Source organism: Falco biarmicus, chromosome 7, assembly GCF_023638135.1.
Source record: "Falco biarmicus isolate bFalBia1 chromosome 7, bFalBia1.pri, whole genome shotgun sequence".
Lineage (NCBI taxonomy): Eukaryota > Metazoa > Chordata > Aves > Falconiformes > Falconidae > Falco > Falco biarmicus.
Genome location: NC_079294.1, coordinates 2892628 through 2918649, shown reverse-complemented (window position 1 = coordinate 2918649; position 26022 = coordinate 2892628). Strand labels below are relative to the sequence as shown.

The 26022-nt window shown below is 44.1% G+C and overlaps 1 protein-coding gene across 1 annotated transcript in view; it reads left to right on the top strand.

The window, feature by feature from the left end:
* AMBRA1 (autophagy and beclin 1 regulator 1) overlaps positions 1-26022 on the top strand; it is a 136154-nt gene that overhangs the window by 65419 nt on the left and 44713 nt on the right. Inside the window, 1 exon segment of the mRNA XM_056346179.1 lies at positions 18647-18757. Coding sequence (XP_056202154.1) covers positions 18647-18757 — 111 coding nt within the window.

The following is a 26022-nucleotide window of genomic DNA, read 5'->3' as shown; positions in this document are numbered from 1 at the left end:
CGCAGCGCAGGAAAGGCATGGACGTACTGGAGTGAGTGCAGCAAAGGGCCACAAGGTTGAGTAAGGGCTTGGAGACTCTGACTTGAGGGGGGAGCGTGCTGAGAGAGCTGGAACCGTTCAGCCTGGAGAAGAGAGAACTCAGGGGTGGATCATGTCAGTGCGTTTAAAGAACGGAGGGAATGAAGACGAGAGATCCAGGCTCTTCTCAGTGGTGCCTAGGGAAAGGACAAAAGGGGGTGAACACAAACTGAAATTGCATTTGAACTGAAGATATATTTTTTATTGGTTTGTTTTTTTTTTTATTGTGAGAGTGGTCAAAGGCTGGAAAAGGTTGCCCAGGGAGGTTGTGGAGTCTTTTATATTTGGATACATCCAGATTTGACTGGAGGTAGTCCCTGGTAGCTTGCTGTAGTTCACTTGGCTCTGAGCAGGGGGGTGGACTAGGGTGTCTCCCGACGTCCTTTGCACCCACAGTCTTCAGTGATTCTCTGAATTGTATGAGTGCACTGGAGCACTGACATGATGTTTGGGTTTAGTGTAGGTGAAAATGGAGTTTGTAGTTGAAGCTGTGTTAAAGGCTGTATTTCAGCAGTAGGGACAGCTGCTTCTGGTTGCAAGTAGTGGTGTTATCTGTTGTAAAACCTTGTGATGGCTGTTACTGCAGAGGACTTGTGGCTCTTTCAAGGTTTGTCTGAGAGAGCGGATGTTACTGGAGAATGCTTTGTTCCTAGCTTTCCATGAGGATGCTTATTTTGTGCAAAGAGTCTCATTTCCAGTTCCTTTTCGGTAAGCTAAACCGAAAACTGAAAACCCCTCAATCACCTACTTGTGTAGCTTAAGTGTCCATAGAAAGCATTGGTGTGGATCAGCGGCTGTGCGTTATGAGCATAATTTACAGTTTTGTTTGGAAGTGAGATTAGCATGAGCGTAACTTTTCTGATGAGAGTGAGTGCAGACCGCTTTGTTTTGCAGGATATGCTTGATGAGGTCTGAGGTGTCAGGGGATTTTTGGCTAGTATCTGGAAATGTGACTGCACTGAGATTAGCAGTAGTTGGAAAGATCTGCATTTCCTCAAGCGTGCCAGACGCTGTGACTGGCTGCATTTCAGGAGTTGTGGAGATGTTTGCGCTACGCTGTCCTTGGTTATGCTGCCCCATGAGAGAAGTTTGTTAGAGAAATGTTTATGACTTTGTCCTCCACATGAGAAAGTCCTGTTAAAGGGTTAAGAGGTCCCAAACACAGAGCCTTGAAGTGCTAATTGCACTTTTACCATCATGTTTCCCCCCAAAGAGATGATGGTGGAGCTGCAGGGTGATTGGTACCAGCCCCTCTACATAGCCTACTGTATGCATTTGTGCATCTGTATGTTCAAATGGGAACAGAGTGGTACTCAAAGCTTTGAATTAAGCCGAAACAATAGGGAAAATTTTGACAGTTAAAAGAAGCAGTTTTATGGGATGACTCTGGACCAGAGGCAAGAGTTTCAAACAAGCCAACAGTTAAGTACTCTTAAAAGCCTGGAGTTCAGTGTTGCCAGTCCATTGCTGTTGGCCTTTCAAAGAACCAGGTGTTTGGAGTCTGGGGTCAATCCGCTTCTGTCTGTAGGCAGTAAAATATTGAGTGTGACGGTGGCAACCTCCAGGGTTTATTTGGAGGGCAGATCTTCCTGCAGTCACTTCATTCCCAGTGATGACGCAAGCAACGGTGTGTTGTGGGTAGGGGAATATTCTTCCAGCCCAGAGTGAGCTTACATACCTTGGGACAAGTAATTTGCGGTTTGTGAAGGCTTGTTTTGGGCAGAGTAGTGACTCTGAATATGCCTTTGGGGAGTCACACGTGAACTAAGGGAATGTGAATTTCTGTCATGATGGCATAGCTTTAAGACCCTGTACAGGCAGGCAGTACCAGGGAGTATGAAACTGTTGTTATCTTTGTATATGATCTCATTAATGCCATTACAGCTGGTGCGCAAGTCCACGTGTGACTCTTGTGCCCACACTTCAGAAGGGCTTAAAGTAGCTGAGGAGGAATCAGCTGAGGAAGACTTGAGCTGTAGTATGATATAAGATTAATGTACTTAGCTAATCAAAGTAGTAGTAGGTAGTCATAGTTGCTTCATTGGTCTAGATGTATCTCTGTGGGTGAAAAATTTCTGATAGAGCAGCCTTTAATTCAGTAGACAAAAGGCATGGAAGGGTGCACAAGCTGATGTCAGACCCATTTAGACTGGAAACAAATGGCAGATACTTCAGTGGTGGTGTTAGGGGTTGGTTGTTTTTTTTTTTTTATTTCCTGAAATCGTGCTGCATAAAGTTCACCACTTAAGGTAGCTAATTGCTGAAACAGGTGGGTTTTTTCTACTATAAAGAGCATTTAAATGAGCAACATTGTTGCCTGAGCTCAAGGGGATGTTTATGAGCATAGTACAAGTTCCACAGTTCCTCCTAGATGTGCAGGAGTCTTGATGTCTTCAGTGGTCCCACAGGAGAGGTCCCGCTAGCCGTTTGCATCATGTCACAAGTTGCGGTCTGTTCCAGTGTCACGTGATGGAAGTGAGCACTGAAACTGAGAGAGCTTGTATATCATATTTGCCGACGCAGACTGTCCCAATAAGCCTTTCTTTGTGCTGGTGGCTAGGAAGCTAAAGCTGGCTTCGAGATTTAGAAAGGCATTGGAGAGAGATGATGATGATGTTCTTAAAAGTGAAGGGTACAGGCTGATGCCTTTTGTGTGCATTGTTAAAGCGATGAATTTCTAGATATCATTATATCAGAAGGGGTAAGGCTTTGCAGAAGTGCTCATCTCTTTGTGGGCGGTGAGGGCCCCTTGGGGACCTGTCTCTTTGTGGGTGGTAAAGCTCACTTAGCCATAAAAGTATTTTCCCACAGCTTGCTGCCTCCTTTTTAAAAGGGGGGGGGGGGGGGGGGAGAAATAATTAAGAAGTTACCCACGCTCCAGAGCGTGGAGAGGAGGCAGGGACCCATGTGATCTGCCACGCGGAGGGGTGGGAATTCTTAGTGGCCTGCCGTGTTTGGCTGTCATCTTTGAAGAGAATAGTCGTAATTTTTGCTTATGTGTTTTACATGGGGGAGAACCTAACACCACCACAAAGCAAACCCTGAGCCAGATTTGCTACACCCCATATAGAATATCTTCGTTAATGCTTTTATAGCCACCCTGGCATCAAGATGGAGGAAGCTCTTGCTGTGGCAGCATAGTTGTATGTTGTATAAGGCACCTAGTAAGGATGCTGCATACTGATCCCCAGCTCCCATTCCCAGGTAAATAGGATTGTACCATTGGATCCTTCTGCTTGCTGCCCTGGAGGGGTTTTTTTCTGTAACTGAGCATTAATGTATCAATCTGTTACGTATACAAACTGAAAGTTGTTGCTAGCTATTAGACTCTGCAGTAATAGTTTTCCCTCCACGGAGTATCGTTACCTCAGCTTGCTGTGTTGGTTTTGTGCTGCTGGCATTCCTTGATTATGGGGGAAGATGTATGGGAAGGTACTGTAAGGTTAGTCACGACACTCTTTTGGAGTTACACTTTCGACTTGTGGATTTGCTCATCCCACATGGGTTCACTTTACCTCTGTGTTTTACCTTAACGTGAGCCACACTGAGAAATTGTCCCCTTTTTTCTGGAGGCTGGAGAAGTTTTGGGACATGCCCTTGGCAAGGGCAGAGCCTAGGGGAATAAGTTTAAGCTGTGGACTTTTCCCAGAATATAAAAGCTGCATTTGTCCATGGCTTTGGGGTGTTGAACATGTGGAAGATGGTAAGTGTCCTGCATGAGACAGAGAAAATCTTAAAGAAAACCAAGCAGAGGATCCAAAGGATATTTGTGCAATAACAAACAGGCCCTAGTCAGGATGAGAGCACTGTATAAACCCATACCAGCTTTTTATCTCGTTGCCTGAGAACTTAATCAAAAGTAAATGCAGACAGCAGGAGGTTTTGTACACTAGCAAGTATAAACAGGAACCAAAGGTGGAGGTACACTTCAAATATGTCTTAATGTTTTCTTAAAATTCATATACCACCACCTCTGGAGTGGGGCAGAAGAGGGGACAGTCTCCAGTGCCTGCAGGAGCTCAGCGAGTTGGTTTTGAACTACGCAGGAGCTGCAAGGCAGTGCTACAAAAGGAAGCTGTGTTTTGCTTTCTGGAGCGGTAGGTTGACACACTGTCCTGCTGAGCTCTGTGTGGGCTGGAATCCAGCACCCTGGCATGCAGGACTTACCATGCCTCCGAGAGCTCAGAATCAGCGGGAGCTGTGAGCCAGCCTCTACAAATGTGATTGCTGTGGGCGCTCAAGTCCTGCTGAGTTCCCTGGTAGCCTGCCTTCTGAGTCCAGCTCTTGCTGATCTGAGAACCAGGTTCACCTCTCTCTTTCTCTTGCTTCGATCGCTGCCTGAAACTGCGTACAATTTCAGCTGTATCAAGCTGCTTCAACCCACGTGTTTTTGCAGCAGTGGGTTGGAGGGAGTACATAGGTGTGGCTTATGACCCATTAGATAATGAGATCGGTGTGGAAGTAGTTGTGGTGATGTTCATAATGGCTTGGTTGACTCCTTTAGCATCATTGGGGGTGGTGAGAGTGGAAGTGGTGGAAGTCATTCACAGAAGGCAAGGGAGGAGTAATCCAGGAATCCCAAATGTTACCACCTTTGCTAAGTAACAGATAATGGTGGTTAAACTACTAGTCCTGAGCTTTGACCAGTAATGGGGTCACTAGAAGTAGAGCAGCTTTAGTAGTATTTGAGAGATGGAAGGTAGGCTGGAGAGGATCCTGATTGGACTTGGCTGAAAAAGAAAAATGACTGCCAGGAATTCACGTGGTGCAGTTTGAGAGCTGGAGATGAGAGGAACATGGGGGTGAGTGCGTTTCCCCTTCTCACCCTAGACATCCAAACAGTGATCCAGAGTCTCTGAGGAATTTAGAGGTGGAAGGGGTTAATGCATATTTGTGGCGTGAGAGGAAGGAGAAGAACATACGAATGTGTATGGTCAAATGGCAAGGGACAGAAATGGGCACGGAGTAGGGAGACGGGGATAAAACCATGGAGGCAGGTGGAGTGTTCAGAAGGGCTGGGAAGATGCTTCTGTATGTGATGGGAGGAATTGCGGGAGGGGAGGGGAAGGTTGAAAGGATGGAGGAAGTAATGTCACTTTGTAATTTTCTTATAAGCAGCTGCGATCCTGCACAGAGAGAAAATGGAGGCTGGAGGAGGGGAGAGTTTGAGGAATGAGTCAAAGGTGGTGACGAGGCAGCTGGAGTTGCAGGCGTGGGTTTCAGTTAAGCTGGAGAAACACTTCGTCTTCTTTCAAACAATTGTTCTTATTAGCATTCCTGGAGTGGGCATGCATGCACCCATCCATGTGATGTCTCCTGGTGTGCTGTACATACAAGTTGTTTGAGCATCTGTCTTTTGGTTCATGATAGACCAACCCAGCGGGATCTCTCAGTCTTCCCTGAAGTGCCGTAAGTAGTAGAAATAGAAAAGTTGTGTAGTGGGGGGAATCGGCCTGGTGACAGTTTTCATTAGTCTGGCGATAGGTGAAGGAATGGGAACTGGTATCAGCGGTGGACCAGGCTCAATATCTAGTGGGGAGCATGGCTGGAGGAAGGGGGCAAACACCCAGCACACATGTATGCATTCATGTATGCATTCATGTATGCATTCATGTATGCATTCATGTATGCATTCATGTATGCATTCATGTATGCATTCATGTATGCATTCATGTATGCATTCATGTATGCATTCATGTATGCATTCATGTATGCATTCATGTATGCATTCATGTATGCATTCATGTATGCATTCATGTATGCATTCATGTATGCATTCATGTATGCATTCATGTATGCATTCATGTATGCATTCATGTATGCATTCATGTATGCATTCATGTATGCATTCATGTATGCATTCATGTATGCATTCATGTATGCATTCATGTATGCATTCATGTATGCATTCATGTATGCATTCATGTATGCATTCATGTATGCATTCATGTATGCATTCATGTATGCATTCATGTATGCATTCATGTATGCATTCATGTATGCATTCATGTATGCATTCATGTATGCATTCATGTATGCATTCATGTATGCATTCATGTATGCATTCATGTATGCATTCATGTATGCATTCATGTATGCATTCATGTATGCATTCATGTATGCATTCATGTATGCATTCATGTATGCATTCATGTATGCATTCATGTATGCATTCATGTATGCATTCATGTATGCATTCATGTATGCATTCATGTATGCATTCATGTATGCATTCATGTATGCATTCATGTATGCATTCATGTATGCATTCATGTATGCATTCATGTATGCATTCATGTATGCATTCATGTATGCATTCATGTATGCATTCATGTATGCATTCATGTATGCATTCATGTATGCATTCATGTATGCATTCATGTATGCATTCATGTATGCATTCATGTATGCATTCATGTATGCATTCATGTATGCATTCATGTATGCATTCATGTATGCATTCATGTATGCATTCATGTATGCATTCATGTATGCATTCATGTATGCATTCATGTATGCATTCATGTATGCATTCATGTATGCATTCATGTATGCATTCATGTATGCATTCATGTATGCATTCATGTATGCATTCATGTATGCATTCATGTATGCATTCATGTATGCATTCATGTATGCATTCATGTATGCATTCATGTATGCATTCATGTATGCATTCATGTATGCATTCATGTATGCATTCATGTATGCATTCATGTATGCATTCATGCATGCATTCATGCATGCATTCATGCATGCATTCATGCATGCACCCCTGTTATGAGGACACTGAAAAGCATGAGGGGAATCCAAAGTGACTTTGACAGAGTGGAAGGGAAAGAAGACACAGGAAAGAGAGGGCTGAGAGCAGACAAATAACTAACTGTGCTTGTAGGGTGGGAATCATGGCAAGATGGCATGAAAGAGAAAGGCTGATGGTAAATGCTGGAAGTTGTGGTGGGGTGGGAGTCAGTAACAAAGTTTAGAGAAAGAGCTTATAGGCCCCATGGAAAGAACAGATTTGTAAGGATTTTAAAAGGAGAGAAAGCGTGTCTCTAAGGATTTGATTGGGTTCTCTACGTGGAAGGCACACAAGGGGTGTGAGGGAAGTGTGTTTCTATCTTTTCCTGGCCCAGCTTGGCCACTGAGGTTCTGTCGAAGACCCTTCGTTCGCTCGGTACATGCCTGTCTGTTGACACAGGGAACAATGAAAGCAAAATTTCTCAGCTTGCATAGAAACTAGCTATAACTGGCTATCGGTCTCCCCACTCCTGTGATTTTGGTGAGCTGCTGCCTATCTTCTGCTGTCCTCTGACTCGAGACCTAATAAAATTGTCCTTTGGGACTCTTAATTTTAACACTAAGACCTAGGACTAAGAGGCTGACTTGCAGTGCTCATCGTCTAGGCTGTACCACTGCTGATTCTTTGATCTGGTAGGAGCTGGACCTGTGGCTCTGCTGCTGTGAGGATGAGATCTCGGAGCCTCTCGCCACAGGTTGATTTTTTTTGTTTGTGACCCCTGCCTTCAGTAAAGCGTGGCCTGCTCCAAATCTCGATCATGTATAATCTCAGATCTTACCACAAACCAGTAAATTTTGATTGCCCTACTTTCATAGTCTGAGTTTCCCTCCACTCTGGCTTATAAATGCTGTGTGTGGAGTAAGCTGTGGTAGATATATTGTATAGCAGCTTCTTGGACAGGACTGCTTAGTATCCTCTGGAAGTATTAGGAGCTAATTCAAGCTGGATTAAGGTCAAGTCTGCCCTAAAAAGAAATAAAACCCATCTGAAGTGCGGCATAGGGCCTGCATGCTGAGTAGCTAGGATGTATTTCTTATCTTGAGCTTAGATCTTAGTTTTACTGTGTGTGGCTTTGAGTTTGACATTTAATACTCCTTAAAATAATGAGATGAAGTGTTAGTCTTTTTTCATCTTGTAGTCACTTCTGTAACTGTGGTGGATTGGACTTGTCTGGGTTGAGCTCAGCCGTGGCACTGATTTACAGAAGTCACCGCAAGGTGATGAGCTTGGCTGGACCCCTTGGTGGAGTCCTGCTGCCCTCTGGGAGCTCTGACGCTGTGTGGCTGCTCTGCACGTCGCACTGTTACACATTGTTACACAGTGGTCCGTCAGGGTGCGGACCAGCGTGCTTTGTCAGTCCTGCTCCGCGTACGCTGGGATCAGGGTCACCCCCTGAGCCTGAATCTCCACTCTGGCTCTATGCAGAGATCCCTGCAGATTTGCTGAGGTGCTGGAACCTGCTTTGAGCATTAAAGCTAGTAGTGATAAAGGATGAGTCTTGTTTCCATTGCTGTCATCTAGATCATGCAACCCACCCTCAAAAGCTCCTCCACAAGAGCGGAGTGCTTTGTTTGCTGTAGGTTTCTTTTACTTTGTTCTTTTCCAATTGGAGCAGCGTGGTCTCCCCATTGTGTTCTTCCAGCCTGGGCTTCCTCCTTTCCATCTCACCATGCTTTAAATTTAAACTGCCTTCCCATTAGTTACACTATTGTTAGATTTTGTGTTTTCCCAGCTTGCTCATTTTCTGCTTTATTTGGTTGTCTCCCGGTTGACTGCTTTACCCAGAAAACGGTGAGCCCAGCTGCCTATGTCCCAGTTCTTGTCCTGCCTTCCCTTCTTTGGCTTTGTTAGTTTATTATATGGAGTTTATTTAAGTTGTCAGGACCTGCATTCTTATTAATGGAGGTGCATTTCCCTCTGAGTGTCTGACTTCATCTTAATCTCCCTAGACGAGTACAGATTCAGAACAGACAAGTATTTCCTCAACAGATCTGTTCAGCTCGCAGGGTATTATAACTACCGAAATATAATCAGCCACTGAGTGTGTTTAGCTTAGTGCTCTGTATTGTGGTGGCATCTCGGTCCGTGTCCCTAAGCTGACGCAGCATTTTCATTTCAAGTTTCGATGCCCAGGGGTTGTGCTGTAATATAGCAGTCCTGAAATGTGTTTAAGGATAGTAAGAATATTTGCAAGTCTTCAATTCACTGCCAAGTACAAGGCTTTGAACGTGTTTCTGTGCTTGGAGCTTTTATTAATACTGCGTACTGCTGTTTCCACAATGAAAAGTGGCTCCAGTGTGGAAGCTTGGTGTCGTACTGATACACAGTTAAATCTCAGGAATTCAAACCCTTCTATGGAACATACTGCTTCTTGGATTAGTGAAAGTTTGTATTATTGCAATGTGGTGGTTGATAAGGCATGTATGTGCTCTACGAAGATACTGCTGAGGTTTTTTTCCACTGCAGATGAGTGTTTTGGCATAAGACACGCACATTTAAAGTTGTGCTAAGCACACATTCTTGCAGTAAGAGCTGCAGAGGCGGTAGCAGGCATTTGGCTTGCTGATTTGTTTGGTTTAGGAGGATTTCATGTAGTTAAAATGCACACTCACAATGAAAAAGGCTCTTCTGTGTAAAAACAGTTTCACTCATTATTTTTGCATCTATTCTGTATCTATCTGTTGGCGTAGCTATATTGGTTGGATAGGAGTGCTGTTACAACACTATCTGAGCCTGTGCTCAGGAGAGGAATTACTCGCTGTGAACTGAAACTGTGGCCGTGCTAATTTATGAGCGATGGAGTTGATGATAAAGTGTAACCTGTGTGGAGATATGGGCTACAGTTGGCAAATGTCTTGGCAAACAACCCTTACAAGAAAATCTCAAGAAATTGCGGTAGCTCTGAATTATCTGAAACCACATGCAGCAGTTTTGGCAAGGCTGGATTAGTCTGATATTACCTCAGTGTCTGCATTAGGCGAGGGGACTGCAGCAGACCTAGTAGGCAGTGTGGGTGGTGTGATGGCTGTGGAGGACCCCAAGCATCCGCCCAGGTGTAAGGACGTTCTGGTAGGCAGTGACGGCCATCCTGTGAAGGCAGGTTTTGTTGCTGCTGTGGAAACATTCCTCTGAGTCCAGACACTCTCTGCTAGACCAGAAAGTTAACTTCTTTAGTGACTGTTGGAGGCAAAAGTGACTCAATAGCATAACAATTTGGTTTCTCAGTTCCTGGCGGAGGCACTGCTAATGGAAGGGCCGGCTATGGACGCAGCAGTGGGACCTTGCAAAGTTTTTCTTTGGTAAGAGAGCTGGCGCCGGGATGCAGGCAGGCAAATGACCCTTGAGTCAGGCCTTTAGCTTTTTTGCTTTGACATAACGCAGCAATATTTAAGGACTCTACCCACTCCGAGTCACGTCGCACGAGCTCAGATGGGCTCTTGTGCTGGGAGGGTCATTTAAGCGGGAGGGGGGAGGTCTGGGAAGGCAAGTCCCTGTTCCCGGTAGAGCTACTTGGGGGAGTTTGTCCATGCGTTCTTCAGAAATGCGGCCAAGTGAGATGGGAACTCTGGAGACTGGAGAGCTGAGTCCGGTGCCTGCTCACAGCTGCCCGGTGGAAGGCTGCCCCCTTTGTCTGGTCCCTGCAAGGCTCTCCATCAGAGGCAATTAGGATTAGCAGGCACATTTCATGCTCTGAAAAGTCAGAAAGGGAAAGAAGAAGGAGTTTTACAAAAGGAAATGCCTGCCAGGCACAGATTTTGCTCTGTTTTTGTGCAGAGGATAAACACAGACATGAAGGTTAAAAAGCAGACTTCCAACAGCATTTAATGAAGGGCTTGGTAATGATGCAAGGGACTTGGTGATGGAGAGGGGAGGCATTGCGAGGGGCAGAGCTGGCACAGGGAGGAGCCCGAGCGACACAGCACAGATTAGCTGTTGAGACCTTCCTAGTTCACCTTCACAGGGATTTGTGAAACTTAAGCTGTGGTAGGAGAGATGTGGCGTTTTGATATGGAGAGTCACCTACTGTTTCTGGAAGCTTAGAAGGGAGGAGGGCTGTGAACATGTGGGTTCAAACACGGGTGAAGGAAGAGAATACTTGTTTCCTCAGAGACTGCAAAGTTCAGTGCTCTTCTGCTTTTTCATCTAGCACTGTGTCCTGGCCTCATTCGCTCCCCGCCCCCCCAGTTTAATTCTGAAAAATACTTTTCTCTTGCAGTGTCAGTTGTTTGGGAGCTGATTTCCAATGTATTCTCTCACTGATTTCTTTAGTAGATTGTTACCATCCTCCAGATGGAGAAATGACCGTAACCCAGATTATTTTTTCTCCTTCCACGGGCAAGGTAAAGTTATGTTTATTTCCCCAGTATTTTCCAATAAATAGGTTTCTGACTCCCATGCCAAGGCAGTAGCTGGTGGCTCTTATAGCTGATTCCGCAAGCTTTAGAGGATTTTACGGTGTATGGAATAACAGAAATTAGGAAGAAAGCATAAACCTATTTCTCCAAACCTTTGCTCACTGTTTTTTGTTAGGACTTCTTTCTGCATACAGAGAAGCTCATCTAAAAGGCTGAAAATATGCCGAAAATGTTGAAACAAACATTAGTTAAATAAAATGCAGATTGCAGATTGGAATGTATTTTTAGTGCTTGAATATTTTTCCCTAAAAGGCTATACTGTAGGAAACATGTTCTGCTGCTTGAATCATATGGTAGTATGAGGCATGCTTTTAACACATGCTGCTGTCACATGGAAATAAAGAAATGGTCTCAAAACAAGCATCAATGTCTGCAGAAACTTCCTTTAACAGCTCGAGCAGTTAGCTGATCAGAAGACTGCAGCCTTGACTGCCCTTACCAGCAAGGGGCCGAAATGAGAGAAGAGAAAGCTTGTATGCCCACCCACTTCTCAAACAACTTGTGAGTTGTTTCAGCCAACGGTAACAGCTGTTTCTTTCTGTTTCCATAACCTTTTCCTGTCAAGCTCTTTTAATGATACAGCATCTCCATTTGCAGGAAGATCTCTCTTGACTGTCTAGCTTGGTAACATCTATTTCCACCCGTGTGCTTTGTGGAGCACCTCAATCTCTTTACACACCATTCTAGTAGTGTACCCGCTATCAGAATTACAGGAGTCTCACGGTGGTCCCCAAACAAATGGGGGTTTGCTGTTTAAAATATGTGTGTATGTATGCGTGCTGTTACATAGTGTAAAGCAATTAATATAGTAGAGACCTCCCACGAGCTTATCACCCACTGCAGCTAAAAGCATCATAAATGACAAATGAAGAAACAAAACAGCTGAGCCTAAACAGTCCTGGTTCATACGGGTTTTCTTACAAAGAAGAAAATCACACTTACCGGCTTCATTTGAGTTGTACAAATCTAAGAGCACCACAAAGGCTTGCGGCTCTGCTTCTTTTGCAAGCAGGATTTGAGGCTCCAGCTCTCTGGTGACCTGTACTTTTAAGCTATGCAAACGAAGTATCCTCTGAAGCATAAGCTAAATAATTACATATTTAGGAGCAAGATAAAACTATTACTTTGTGTTCAGTTGCCAAAGTTGGGCTCTCACTTCTGTGATTGATCCCTTCTCCTTCCAGCAGTTGTTGAGCAGTATGTTGCTCTCCACTCATCCTGAAGGTGAGGCACGAGTAAGATGCTCTGGTATGCCCGTGGTTCAGATGATGTTTCTCTTTACCATGTTGGTTTTGGTGGTGGTTTTTTTGTTTGCTTTTGGTTGGTTGTTTTTTTTTTATGGCATGAGAGATTATGAATCTTACAAAGTAGTGTGCAAAAATTGTTTTAAATCCTGTCAGGCTTTTATTGTGGCAATGCTGTACTTCAGGTGGTGATTGGTAGTGATTTAGGAGGTAGAAAGAAGGAATTCCTTCCAATTTATTTGGTTTGATTTTTTTTTCCTGTTAGACAGTGCATGTATGGTACTGGATGGTTGCAGAAAGTTCTTGGCAAGTTGAAGGCTTAGACCACGTTCTGTCACTAGACAGTTGAGGTAACTACAGCAAGGAAATGAAACTGCTTGTTGTTGCTTATCGGTCACGCCGAGTAGGATGAGGACTTCCTAAACAGTGATGTTTGCTTGCTCCAGTGTATATATGCAAAGGCTGTGATAAGGTACCTTATTTGACACTGGGAAGGGTACAGGGTTTTCCTCATCTGAGAGGTTCTATGCGAATATTGCTGGCTCAACTCTTGCTGGTTCTGGAAACTCACCATGCTGTTTCATACCCGATGTTCTAACTTCCATGTGTAGCAGGATGACGTAAGCAGGAGCATCTCTATGGGGTGAACAACAACAGAGAAGCGGGAATCTCTTTCTTAAGGAGAAAAATTATCAGCTTGCTTGGCGAAGTGCAAACAATTCGGATAAGAGAGGAATGCCTTTGAAAAGGACCTTAACCTCTTCTAGTTTCCCTGAGGGAAAACTGGACCCTACCATCAAAGACAAATGCTTTCCAGATGCATTTCTGCATTAATTATGGTATGATCAGACAAAGGAAGATGTCTAACGTCAGGAAGGTAAGATGTCAAGGAGCCATCATGACTGTACTGGAGATGGAGGCTTTGGGCATCTGTTCATTTATTTGTGTTTCTTGGAAATAAACTGATTTCCTTTTAAGTCTGACACTTGTGGCTGGCAAATTCCCTTTCCTATATGATGCTTGCATTGCTTACAATGTGAGTGAAGCCCTTGGGCACTTGACTGAGCTCCTATTAGGATGGTCATCTGCACGACCTGCAGCTGAGGCCTGCTCAAATTCCCATAGCCGATAGGACTGTGCAGCTAAGCATTGCCCCCTTTCAAAAGAAATTTTGCAATAGGAATGAGCACGAATGGGAATTTGCATTTTTTTTCTTATTTTGTACATCCAGGGTAAAGGAAAAATAATAGCCTTTTGAAGGGTTCAGCTTTCAGAGAGCACAGACCTCTTTGAGGCTTTCTGAGTTGACATCGACTCTTAAGATCCCTTCAGTGCTTAGCATACGCCAAACTACCCTTAGCAACATTTTGTGCATCCATTCATGAAAGTTGTTTTGCCTACTTCCTATTTACAGCTTGCTGGTACGTTGAAAACCAAGCAAAATAAATCCTTGAAAGTACCAGGTTGCTATGTATACTGTTCCTTCAGCATTAGCCCAGTTTTACATAGGTAGCTCGGCCGCTTCAGAGGCAGCGTCTTCGTGGTAGCCTGGAACAGAGATTTGCTGGGCCTTGTCAAATTCATATTTAGGATTTAATATATTTACTGTGATCAAAGGCAGTCCCAAATACCAGGCTGTCCTATAAAATACTTCAGGGTCGGAGATGTGGAGGAACCTGTTGCATCTCCCCTAGGCTTCAGAGATCAGTCATTGCATTCCAGCGGAATTCAGATTTCTTCAGAACTGGTTGAGAGACTCTGGTATGTTCTTGCAGCAAAGAACTTTATCCTCGGTTTGTCAAATAGACTTTTGTCCTGTGTTTCAGGCTTCCTGGAGCCTGGATTATAGTAAGTCAGGAACTAGTAAATGTAAAACTCGTCAGCTGTGAAAGATCCTTTCTGCATGTGTAGGATAACCTCAATATCATTAGCCACAGTTACAAACAGGCTCATAAAGAGGTAATTACTTTTCTAAGGTACTCATGCCTAAAGGCGCAAGTCCTAATCTAGGGGGAATTTTATACCAGGGCCTAATCACTTCTCAATTTGAGTCACAAATTAGCTCAGGGACTTCTCCACTTCTTCAAGCTTATCTGTAAGTGTCTTAATAAATTTTTCTCTTTACTATGAGGGGACCTGCCAGACACTAAAAACTTAAATAAAGGATCTAGACTAGAAAAAAAAGTTGAGCTCTGGTTTCTGTTGGATACATTGGAAAGAAATTCCCATGATACGTAGATGTTCCATGTTCTTGAAAGGTGTACCCCAGAGCCTGTGTAGCTCTGGAGTATTAGCTCTTCCTCGATAGCAGTCGTCTGGAATTATCCTGCTCTTCGCCGAGGGAATGCAGGAGTGCCCAGGAGAGTGGTTTTGTGCTGCTTTTTTCCCCTTTCGGTCTAAACTCGGACATTGGCTTGCATGCCTTGATTCATAAATGAGCAGTAGCTGACTGACAGAGGTTCATTTCTGCACATGCCAAGATGAGTTGGACCCTCAGAGGGGATTGAGACTGACGGATAAATATCTGTCACATGTAGGTGGCCTAGAAGAAAAGAATTGATGATTTCTATTTTTTTTTAAGTCTTTGTTAAGACTCCCCCCCCCCAACCCCCCACCTCTTTAAACTCTCCTGTCATATGCTGAGAGGGGGTGGATGGAGATTGGGGCGGTGGGGGGAGAAAAGGGGGCTGCTGAAAGCATTTGTCTTCATTTCTGCCATCACCCAGTGTTTATTACGCAGTGATAGACAGACGCAGGAAAGCTGCCAATCAAACCTACATTCACTGCATTTCAATTGGCCTTGGCTTTGGATTTCAGCATTTTGAAATCTACATCATCTTTGCAGTAAAAGGGCGTTCTGTTTGTGGGGCTGACAAGCCTGAGACCCTCGGGTACCTGCCGCAGTCACTTGTGATCCCATCAAACACTGGAAGACCCAGGAATCAGGACAGACTGTCAAGTGCTTAGTGAGAACTGCTGCTTCTAAGAGCTGATCGGCTGCTGCCCACGTTTAAGAAGCTGAAGCGTGTTGTTTGCCTCCAGGTTACGCTAGAGCTTAAGAGGCAACAGCGCTTGCTTCTGCTCTCACCCTGTCTGGGCAAAGCCAGCTGAGAATGAGTTTTCACACCACACAGTGAGCAAAAGCTCTGTAGCAAGGTTTTTAACTTGCTTCAGTTTTCCACCTGTGCTCTCCGATCTTCCCGACAAAGCAACGGAAAAAGAGGACAACAAAGGTTAGGATAGCAGAGTTGTGTGCTGGGAGGTATTTTTCTCCCTAAATTGAATGTCTGAAATGTGTACGTGCTTTTAATCCTCTTTACTTTGGGACAGTGCATGTGGGAGGCTTCTGGCAGGACTTGTGATACAAATGTTATGCCACTTTGTTATATGTAGCTAGATATAACTTAATAATTACACTTCTCAATTACATAATTAGTATAAGTAGAGGTAATTACTTAATAAAAACATGTGGCTCATGGATTTACCATTAGTGTTAGGCATACTGGTTTGGAGCCTTTGAGAAATGGATCAAATCCTTCTGAACATGCACCTTTCACTCTGTGAGCTTTGTTCCCTGTGTCCCAATTTTTTTGAAAGGTATCTGTTACCTGAAGCGCTAGCATTAGTGAGTTGATAGCTTTTGCTGGCTCTGAAACTGGTGCAGGGCTGTCCTGCAGGTGGGGAGGTGCTGCTTTTTCCCATTGTTAGCCTTTCGGTGTAGGATGTGACTGCCTTTGGAGGTGAAAGAGGTGCGAGGTTTGAATGAACACCATAACTAACCTCAAGGTTCGGGGGAAAGGGATGAAAAAACCAGAATCTTTACAGAAAAACAAGCCCATTTGCCAACAGCTTTTTTAAGGTACTTGTAGCAGTAGGTGCAACAGTTGTATGAGCCAGATGAACTTGCCGTTTGTGGAGCAGCTAGTGATGTTGCTAGGCTTCTGTGATTTGGAGGGAGCACATGATTACTCTCCTGGGGTATGATATTCTGCCGTTTATATATTACTTGCTGTGCCTACAAAGGTTATTCTCCTTGCAAAACAAATGATGACTTTGTAATGTTCATCTGTAATAAGATCAATGTTCTGGAATTATGTGCCCTGAGTAGTACTTCTCTTGCCTGTCTTTGCAGAGTGTTTTCCTTCTCTGACTCAGTCCTATAAGGCAGCAGCTGCCTAGCTGGTGATGTTAGTTGCTCTTTCCCTGCAGCAAGTCCCACTGCTTGAAATTTGTACAGAAACTAGTTTTCTGTTCTCCACCTGGTGGCTGGAGGCAAGGCAGCAGGAGAGCCACCCCTTGGGTACCAAACTCGGGCTTGCAACGAGGAGACTTCTAAAGAAGAAGCAACATGAAATCTAATTGTCCTTCTTCCACTTCTGGTTACAACATGTAATTTCATTAATGCATTGAATCCGCTTTCTCCAGCGCGTATCTTTTGTTCAGAGGAGCCCTTTGATTTGGGGGAATATGGAGAACAAGGCCTTGGGCATATGTAAGAGCAATGGAAATATTCTTAATTCTGCTCTCCAAGTGATACGTGTGCATCTAACAGAGGCAGATAGACAGACTGAGCAGACGCGCAGGGAAGGTTTGGTGATTGCTGGAGGCCTGGCACAGCTGAGTGTACAGAATAAAGCTGTCTGCTCGGAAGCCTTGCTCTTGGCATATTTTTGAGCTTTCTCCAGAACCAAAAGTCAGGGCTCAAGACAGCTTATCAGTGGAAAGAATACTAGCAGCAGCTTTCCTGGCATCGTTCTGTTTGTTTATCAGCACTGGTCTAGAGTTTGCTCCCTCACTTTGCCCTGCCTGCCTAGCTCTTTACTTTGCAGAGAAAACATAAACCCTGTTATAGTGTGTGTTTTCAGGCCATTTATTTTACAAGCCTGGGATTCCATATGAAAAGTAAAAATCTAGTCTCCTTATCTTCTTCTGCACCATTTTCATTTACTGGCATTTAACAAGCTTTTAGCTCTCCGTGCAGGCACGGGCCTGCTGCGTGCTGGAATCGGAGCTGTCGGAGTGGCGTCTCTTCCACTGTTGTGCCCAGGCAGAAGAGCCCTTCTGGGAGAGTGAAGCCACTGACTTCGCTGTGCGCTTCCCGCTAGAGACAGCGTGGAGATGCTGAAATCCAGACTGCGAAGGCTCTCGAGGCTGTGCTTTCCCTCGTTTGTGCTCGGGGATGATCTTGTTTTGCTCTCCCTCATCAATTTCTATTACCTTGAGTTTCTCTGGGTGCCGGCATATATGTGTACTACAAGGGCTGCATGTATATGAAGACCTTAGAGACTGCAAATAGTGTGAGATTTTTGACTCTAGTGCTATTATGGGAGAACTGTTTCTTCCCTCCACTCATCTCCCTAAGGATTGCGTTTAAAGCCTCTGAGGTTTCTCAGATGTATGCCAACTTGAGTTACCAGTGGCAGTTCCTTTCTGCCTGGAAAATTATGGTTTCTGTGCTAGTTCCTGAAGTGTTCTGCCTAGGCGTCTGCTTTGGGCTGTTGCCCAGATCCTGGGGTGGTTAGCAAGGGTCACGTCATTTGCCTGGAGCCACCCAGAGCAGCAAAGGGCCAGGTTGTAGGTCCTCCTTGCTAATGTTTTGTGACTGTCCTTACTGTGTGGCAAATGTTGTAGGCAGTGTGTATCTTCTGAGTGACGTTTGCAGTAGTAAGAGGGATTATGTCCACAAATGCATGTGATTTGCCAGGGCAACGCTTTTCCTTGGTATGTATTCTGGTCTGCCTTCATAGCTGTAGTAGAAAATTGTGATTCTGTGAAAATACAGCTTCACTGGTACCAATAAGTAGAATGCATTTGCACTAAATGAATTTATTAGGATTTTTGCCTTGTGAAACTGGGCAAATCTTACCCTCTCATCAGCTTTCTTTTCTTTCAGAAATGTGTTGCAGGGAGGTGCTTTCCTATTAATTTCCTATGCTCTGTGACTTATTTAGCAGGTGTTGCCATTTCTGAAAATAAGTGGGGTTTTTTAAGATTCTAGAGTTTTGTGTGTTAGATTTTGAAAGGTTTTCTATGATTTTGTCTCCCCAGCTCTTTTCTGGATAATCTTCTGAAGGTTAAACTGCTAATTATTTCCCCCTCTTCTGTAGGTGCTGTGATTGGAGATGGACAGTCAGCTGTGGCCAGCAACATTGCCAACACCACCTACCGCCTCCAGTGGTGGGACTTCACCAAGTTTGATCTGCCTGAAATCAGCAATGGTAAGCTGGAAGGAACACCAGTGCTTTCTTTTAAGTCTATACCAACCAGAGCTATACCATAAGCTCTAGAATCTCCCAAAGGTAGCTGTATGTTGCAGGCCTTGGGTTACTTGTCATGTTGCAGTGGGAACTGTAAAATGTTTAGCCTTTTGAGAAGGTTTACTAAAAGCATGCAGAGCTGTTCTTGGTCTGTCTAGCTTGTGTATTCTTGCTATCAGCAAATCCGTGCATAAATGGAGGGCTTTTTTGTGAGCGTTCTCATGGGAATATACAATCTTCTTTAGGTACAGAGTTGTTCTGTCTCCTCATTCTTCTACCAACATGTTTCTAGAGGGATATTGTCTTCATACCTTTACATAAGAGCCTGCTAATTAATTGGGTCTGAATTCTCCAAGTTATTCACATCATTGTGGGTTAAAGTGCTGCAAAACATTTTGGGAGTCATGGGTCTGCTTACCACAGTGTTGCAAGCCAGGGGAAGTAGATACAGCTTCTAGCCATTTGCAAAAGCAGTGATTTGCCCCATATCTCGGGTGAAAGCTGATTCTGGGTCAAGAATATGAGCAATATTGCTGATTTTATTTATTTGCTTGTTCTTTCCTTTGTGAAAAGTAGCCCATAGTTTTATATGTGTTCTATGGCATAAGCTAGCTGTCATGTTGGAAGAGACTTCCTTACGCAGGCACAAGCATATTTGGTGCTTGTGGTCAGCTGATCAAGGAATGACTTTTTTGGGGGGGTAAACTAACTTGTATAGAAAGGCTGTTTTTAACCCAGAATGGTATCCTGATACAGCTTGCTGCACAGTTGCAGAAATGTGTGTGGCAGCCTAGGATGAAGATAGGAGGTAGGTATCCATGAGTACGTCTCTGTACGGTGATTTTTAGCTTGGGCCCTTTCAGTGCATATGTGAAATTCGTTGCTTGACTTCTCAGCAAAACCGGATTGCGTTCAGCTTTAAGGGACCGACTTTTTTAGGGAGAACAGGGATTCTGTTTTCAGAAAGACTTCTGCTTTCACAGGTAGCTATTAAAATGAATTAAGAAAAACCTTCTCTTAGTCCTAGCCCTGTCTGTTCTGCAATCCTAGAAATTACATATCTGACAATAGAGGTCTCTGGGGGATACTGTCCTGTTGCTTAAAGAACCCACCAAAGGAGCACATGTCATGACACCATAGCAGCAGAGATGTGGGGAGCTGAAATCGTGCAATCACAGAATGGTTTGAGTTGGGTGGGAGCTTTAAAGATCATGTAGTCTGCTCCCCTGCCATGGGCAGGGGCATCTTTCAGTAGATGAGGTTGCCTAAAGCTCTGTCCACTCTGACCCTGAACACTTGAAATGATGGGACATCCCCAGCTTCTCTAGGCAGGCTGTATGGGGCCGTTTACCTCCCAGTCTCTGGGAAACAGGAGGAGCTAGGGCAAAGTCACCAGTAGTCCATCCCATTACAAAAAGTTTTCGTACTGTGTCATTCCTACAGATGAAGTATCTGCTGTTTCTGTTTCATCTCCTTCCTTCACATTGTGCAGAATACTGTGGTGTGATGTTTATAGCCTGGTGGGAAGTAAAAGCCCTGCAGTAGCCCTGGACATTGTAAAGGGGGAAGATGTGTTATATTTTGTCCTTGAGAACCATTCTGTCTCTTGGGAAAGAGCACACAGTCTCGTCTTTAAAGCAGAATACTGTGTTAAACTCGTGTGCCCAGTACTTTGATGTGTGTTAAGTGCCAAACTTTGTAGTACTAGTGTAAAGTTGTAGACTGAGGATCAGTGCTGAAGGCAAAGCTTTGCCATGTGGTAGCAATATTTTCTGTTGATCCAGCCAGACTCTGGAACAGAATAAAGATGAAGTCAGAGCGGGAAGCATCTTGCTGCTGGCTTAAATTCTTTGGAACTTCTCTGCAAGCTTGTAAATTATTTGAAGAGTGCCACAGCTGCTAATAGTGGTTTTATTTATTTTTTGCTTCATCTGGCTGCTGAGGGAGGAGAAAAATTAAAAAAAAAAAAAAAAAAAAAAGCATAAGATGTTTGTTTATAATTTATGGAATCCCATAGAAAATAAGAACCATCTGCTCCTCAAGACATCAATATTTCAATCTTCTCCTTCTCCCCTACCAGGACATTTCCATTCTGAAATGGCTTAAATAGCTTCCAATTAGCTGGAAATTGGGCTACGGTTTCTGTTGTCGTTGCGCCCTTCTCGCAGGCAGGGTTCCTAGTACAAGCCCATCCCCAACTCTTCTGACTCCCCACTTTGTACATAAATCAAGATGGCTTGTCCATCTGGGTTTATTACCATTTGGAAACATTCAGTTTTACTCCACTTCTTCCTTGTTACACGCTGAGCCCAACTCTGGCATTTCTAGATGGTTAGCTGTATCTCCCTCTGCCAAGGTCTAGGAAGGATGTATGAAGATGTAGCAGCTGTGCTCATCTTAAAACAGGTATTTGCCAAGCTTGTCTGGGCACAGAACAAAGGCAAGCTGCAAGTTTTCCAGGGTGCACAATTTGTAGAGATATTGTGAAGCTAAATGGGTGACAGCGGAGTGGTGGGTTGGAGGAGTTTTTTTCTGACTCTTCATGATCTCAGAAATAAAATGTTTTCCCAGTAAGGCATGTGATCTCAATAGCTCCTTTTCTTTCCATCATTTCCTATAAATTAGAGGTGGTCATGTGAGAGAGTCTGTTTACAGAGGGGGCTGTTGCACTGCCTGGGATTGACTTGAGCCACCAGTGGTTTGGGAGTTCAGGCACATGGAATGATGCAGCCGAAGTTCGGGACTGCCTGCCAGCTCCACACTCCATCAAAGAAATGACTCCGCAGCCAACCTCCGTGTCTGAGCAGCTCTTCTTCCTGTTACAGTTAAACAAAGAAAAGAGTTCGGAAGTAGGATGTTTTCCACTGAAGCGGACACATCTGAGCAAGTGACAGCAGCATGATTAGCGCAGTCCTGTGATCTCAGCAGCTGGATCCCAGCACCCTTCGGAGCCCTGGGCTCAGGGCTCAGCTCCCTGGCAGCGACCTCACTAATGCTCAGTCCAGCAAGAGCACAAAAGAGCACTCCGGCAATCCTGGGGAAATGGCTTTGCAGGGAACTGGGGGATTTCGGTCTCTTCCCTGTCTTTCTCAATTAATTGCAAAATGGAAGAAGATGGCTTCAGATTTCTCCTCTCCTTTTGCCAGTTTTGCTTTTAATAACTTAAATGAAAATGGCCCATTCTTAAACTGTAATTGTCAGTCATATCAGCATTGGGGTGGAGAATTTATTTGGCAGCAGAGACAATGCTATCTCTGGCATTTATTTAATATTCTTCTAGTAAGTGTTGCATATCCTTAAAATTTCCTGCAGCTAATGGGTAAGTATTGAATCAGCGAACAGTGTAGGAGATAGCCTTTCCAGAGGTAAAATATTTGGAGGTTTTATCTCTTGTTTATATCCTTTGAATACAGTTTCTGTCATGCTGCTCACTGCTCATTATTTCATTTTCTAGCCATTTTGGCTGTACTGGTCTAGTTCTTCCATATTAGTCACACATCAGGAATTTGTCCGGTTCTAACCCTGGCTGGGACTTGAGGAAGGTGGTTTAATCAATACTTACTGATCCACAGTGGGATGCAAAAGGACTTAAAAGAAGAAAAGGGGGGTGGGGTGGGGAGGAAAGTGCACTAAATAACATAAATAGGAGTAGCTTTTAAGAAAGTGTCATCCTTAAGGATGGCTAGGAGCGGATGGTGCAGCCAGCACTGTTTTCCTTTGGCAAACAGTGCTGTTGCTGCTGGCATTCCAGGCCTTCCCCAGTTTCAAGCGTAATTATGCTGTAGGTGTAAGCACTCCAAGTTGGCACAACAGCTTGATTAATTTGTTCTCTGATGTTTCTTTTGATCTGTTCTGTCAGCTCAGTGGCTGCATTAACAACAGAAGAAAACAAGAGATGAAAGGGCAGCCTTGTTGTAAATGGCTTTCCAAAAATAGCAATTTTTTGTCCCTGAAATCTTCTGTATTGGCTTCATTTTCATAGATCAGGCCTGGGGTGCAAAGAAATCAAATAGCCTGTGGCCCTGTCAAATGCATGTGTATCTTCATCCTCCCCACGCCTTGGGAATCTCTTCAATTTTAATCTTCCTTAAAATGAAACCTTGCTGAGAACTCCACCTCTCACATTTCAACTTTTTCTGCTGGTTCTAGGTGTAAGTGCTGAGTCTCTCATCCTTTGTAAATGAGGGAAGAGCAAAGAACCGTAATGCCAGCGTGAATCGGATACTGAAAGACTGAAAGAAAGGGCGCTCTTTCTTGTTCAGTGCAACTTGCATCTGTGGTGTTTTATGTTCCAGGCACACATCAAGGGGGAAGGATAGTTCACTTCTGGCAGAGGAGCTCACAATCTGTTTTGCTAAGAGGCATTCACCATATGCAACAAACTTTAAAAAGAACAAGACACGCAGTCATGTTGGCCATCATTGTGGACTTGTTCACCAAAAACCTCTGTGCTGTGCTGAAGGAGGGGCAGGTGGCGGGGGGGGGCGGGGGAGGGAGAGTGTTGATAGAAAATGAGTGAACGTGTGCTATATGATTCCCAGTGTCTTTTTTTTTAAAAAGACATATAGTAAATGCTAGATGAGGAAGAGGATTAGAGATCTGGAAAAGAAAAAAATAGCCATGGAACTGTGAGGATATGTACAAGGCTTGGCAACGTCCCTGAAACTAAGTGGTACAAAAGAAATACAAGCATTTCTTACCTTCCAGAAATCAAGATGGGAGTTTCTTATGAACATCCAAGGTTGCATTGGATTAAAAACCCTCAAACTTTAAAAGCTGAGAAGAGGCATGGATGCTGTAGACTGTGATTTTCAATAGCTGTAGGAGCAAAGATGTAACATCACCTGTGCCCAGAGAAATCAGTACCTGTCCCCTCTAGAAGTTCTTGCACTTCTTTGAAAAGCACTAGGGGTTCATCAGTACAGAAGGGTCCCTGGGCTAAATGGCACCCATACCTTTGGACTGATGAAGCAAGTATACAGTCTTGCTGCTTCCAACATTGGGCATCAGGTGACAGTAGTTAACACTGTAGGGAAACTGAGGCTGACTCCCATAAACTGCATCCTGAGCCCAGAAGTGCAGGACAAAAACTTAGACATCTAGCAGAACAGGAATGAGAAAGGACAGTTCTTAGACCCCCAAAGAAAAGGACTGGACTATATATTTCTCTTCTGATAATCAAAGTTTTTTTGCACGGGTAGTGGTGGTGTGTTTCATAGTTGCATTTTGGCAAATGCTTTCCCTGTGTAGTGTGTAGCCTTGCTCTGTTGCTGGCCTTCTCACTTGGCTCTGTCTCAGGTTTGGCTGGGAGAGTCCCAGTATTCACCTGTCCAGCCATCTTCCGAGCTCTCTGCTGGACTTGTTACCGTTTAGGGTTTAGTCTGTCTTGAACAGGGCTGACCAAAAGTGTGCCCAGTATCCTGCATGTGGTCTCAGCACAAGGCTGTATATTAGCAGAGATTCCTGTTGTAAGCAGGCTCCCCAGCAGTTCAGCATTGCCGTGCCTTGCGCTGTTACGCTGGGAGGATGGCTCGCTCTTTGCTGCGATCACCAAAGTCAATTCTCTCTTGTTGCCAACTGAGCAGCTCCTAGGTAAAGCAGAAATTTTCTAAAGGTTAATACACTCTAGCATTCTTTCATTTCACTTCTGTTATGGCTCTGTGTACTTCTGATTATGCTCTGTTAATGAAATTACCCAACTTTATCAAAAGAATTCATCAACCACTCCACTCTGTGCCAAGCTAATAAAGCTAATAAATAGGACTGGTTTTGAAATGAGTCACTGAAGAACTCTGCAGGAATTCTCCCCATTTGACAGAGATGACAATAGTACAACCTGTTGTCATGTATCCTTTAGGTAGTTTACAGCAAAGAAGATAAAGGGGGGTGGGGGCAAATTTTTAATTCTACCTTTTTTTTTTTAAGTTAGGTACTATAGTACCTTTATTCTGTTGTTTTCCTGTTTAGCTGGCTTTGGACTAAGCACTCGGGAATTTTGTTATCTTTTGGACCGTCTGTTCTTTGAAGGGCCATGTGTCTTTTAGATTCTGTTATTACAGTGCTGACAGTGACTACCGTTATTTACCTTTTCCTGTTCAGCACCTTTCTGTTTATACTAGGCTGAAAATTACTGTTTTTAGCAGCTTTGACACTGAAAAAAATGATTGAATAAATTTAGAGTACAGGTGTAGGAGGTTTGGTACAGAATGTAATTACGCAGTCCAGTTTTTATCCTCGTCATCTTTTTCATCCGAGTTTCTTAAGTGGAACAGTAGCAGTTGATACTCAACCGTGCAGGAAAGCAGTTCCCAGGAAAAATGTCTTTGAGACCAGAAGAACTAAAGGGGAGGTTCAGCGTTGCTGGAAGAAGGAGCAGTCCTGTCTTTTTGCCTGTCATGACTTCTCTGCTGCTGCAAGTGTCTCTGTGGCCATGTGGTGTGCCACCTTGGCTGGGAAACTGTGCGGCTAAAAAGTGACCTAGACAACAGTCAGTAATTTCTCAGCCTATCAGTTTCCAGATGTAGCTTTCTTTTCACAGAAGTGTTGGAAACAAAGGGCAGGGATTGTTTCTTCTGGCAGCAGTGCCAGTTTGTTAAAGCATTGAGTTACAGCCTTAATTTGATTTGGAAGTTCAGACCTTCAGAAGTATGCACAAAGCATTCTGGCACTGTTCTTTTGTTGAACTAATAGGGAATCTAGCCCAAAAAGTGCTTCATAAGCTCAACTGCAACTTTAGCTGAACAAATCAAAGCCCCTTCTAGGCTGGGCACGGTCTGACAGTTTAGAAGAGAGTTTCTGGACTGTAGAAGTTGACACAGTGCTCCATATGATGCTATAGCTTGAAGCATGTGAGATGGGGTGTTCGGTCTTCTACATGCAAAGTTTCTGTTTTGAAAATGTGGGCTTTGTGTCTATTTTTATTTCTATCCCCTTGAGTTTGAAAATACTAGAATTTGAAATTTCCCCATCCCCAGAATACTGTATGCAGTTCCAGCTCCAAACCTCCTGGAATAGTTGCAGCGGTTTTAATGAAAAAACTGGAGCACCTTAAGGCTAGGCTGAGGGAGCAAACGTAACTCCAGCCTTGTCTTACTAAGCCAACACTGAACTGTTGGTGAGGACGATGCTAAAAGGCCCCGGAGCCTGATTGTTCTAGGAATGGCACAAGTGCGTAGTAAGATACAGGAGCTTGTAGTCTGCCTGTGCAGGGTACAGAGGGGAAAGGA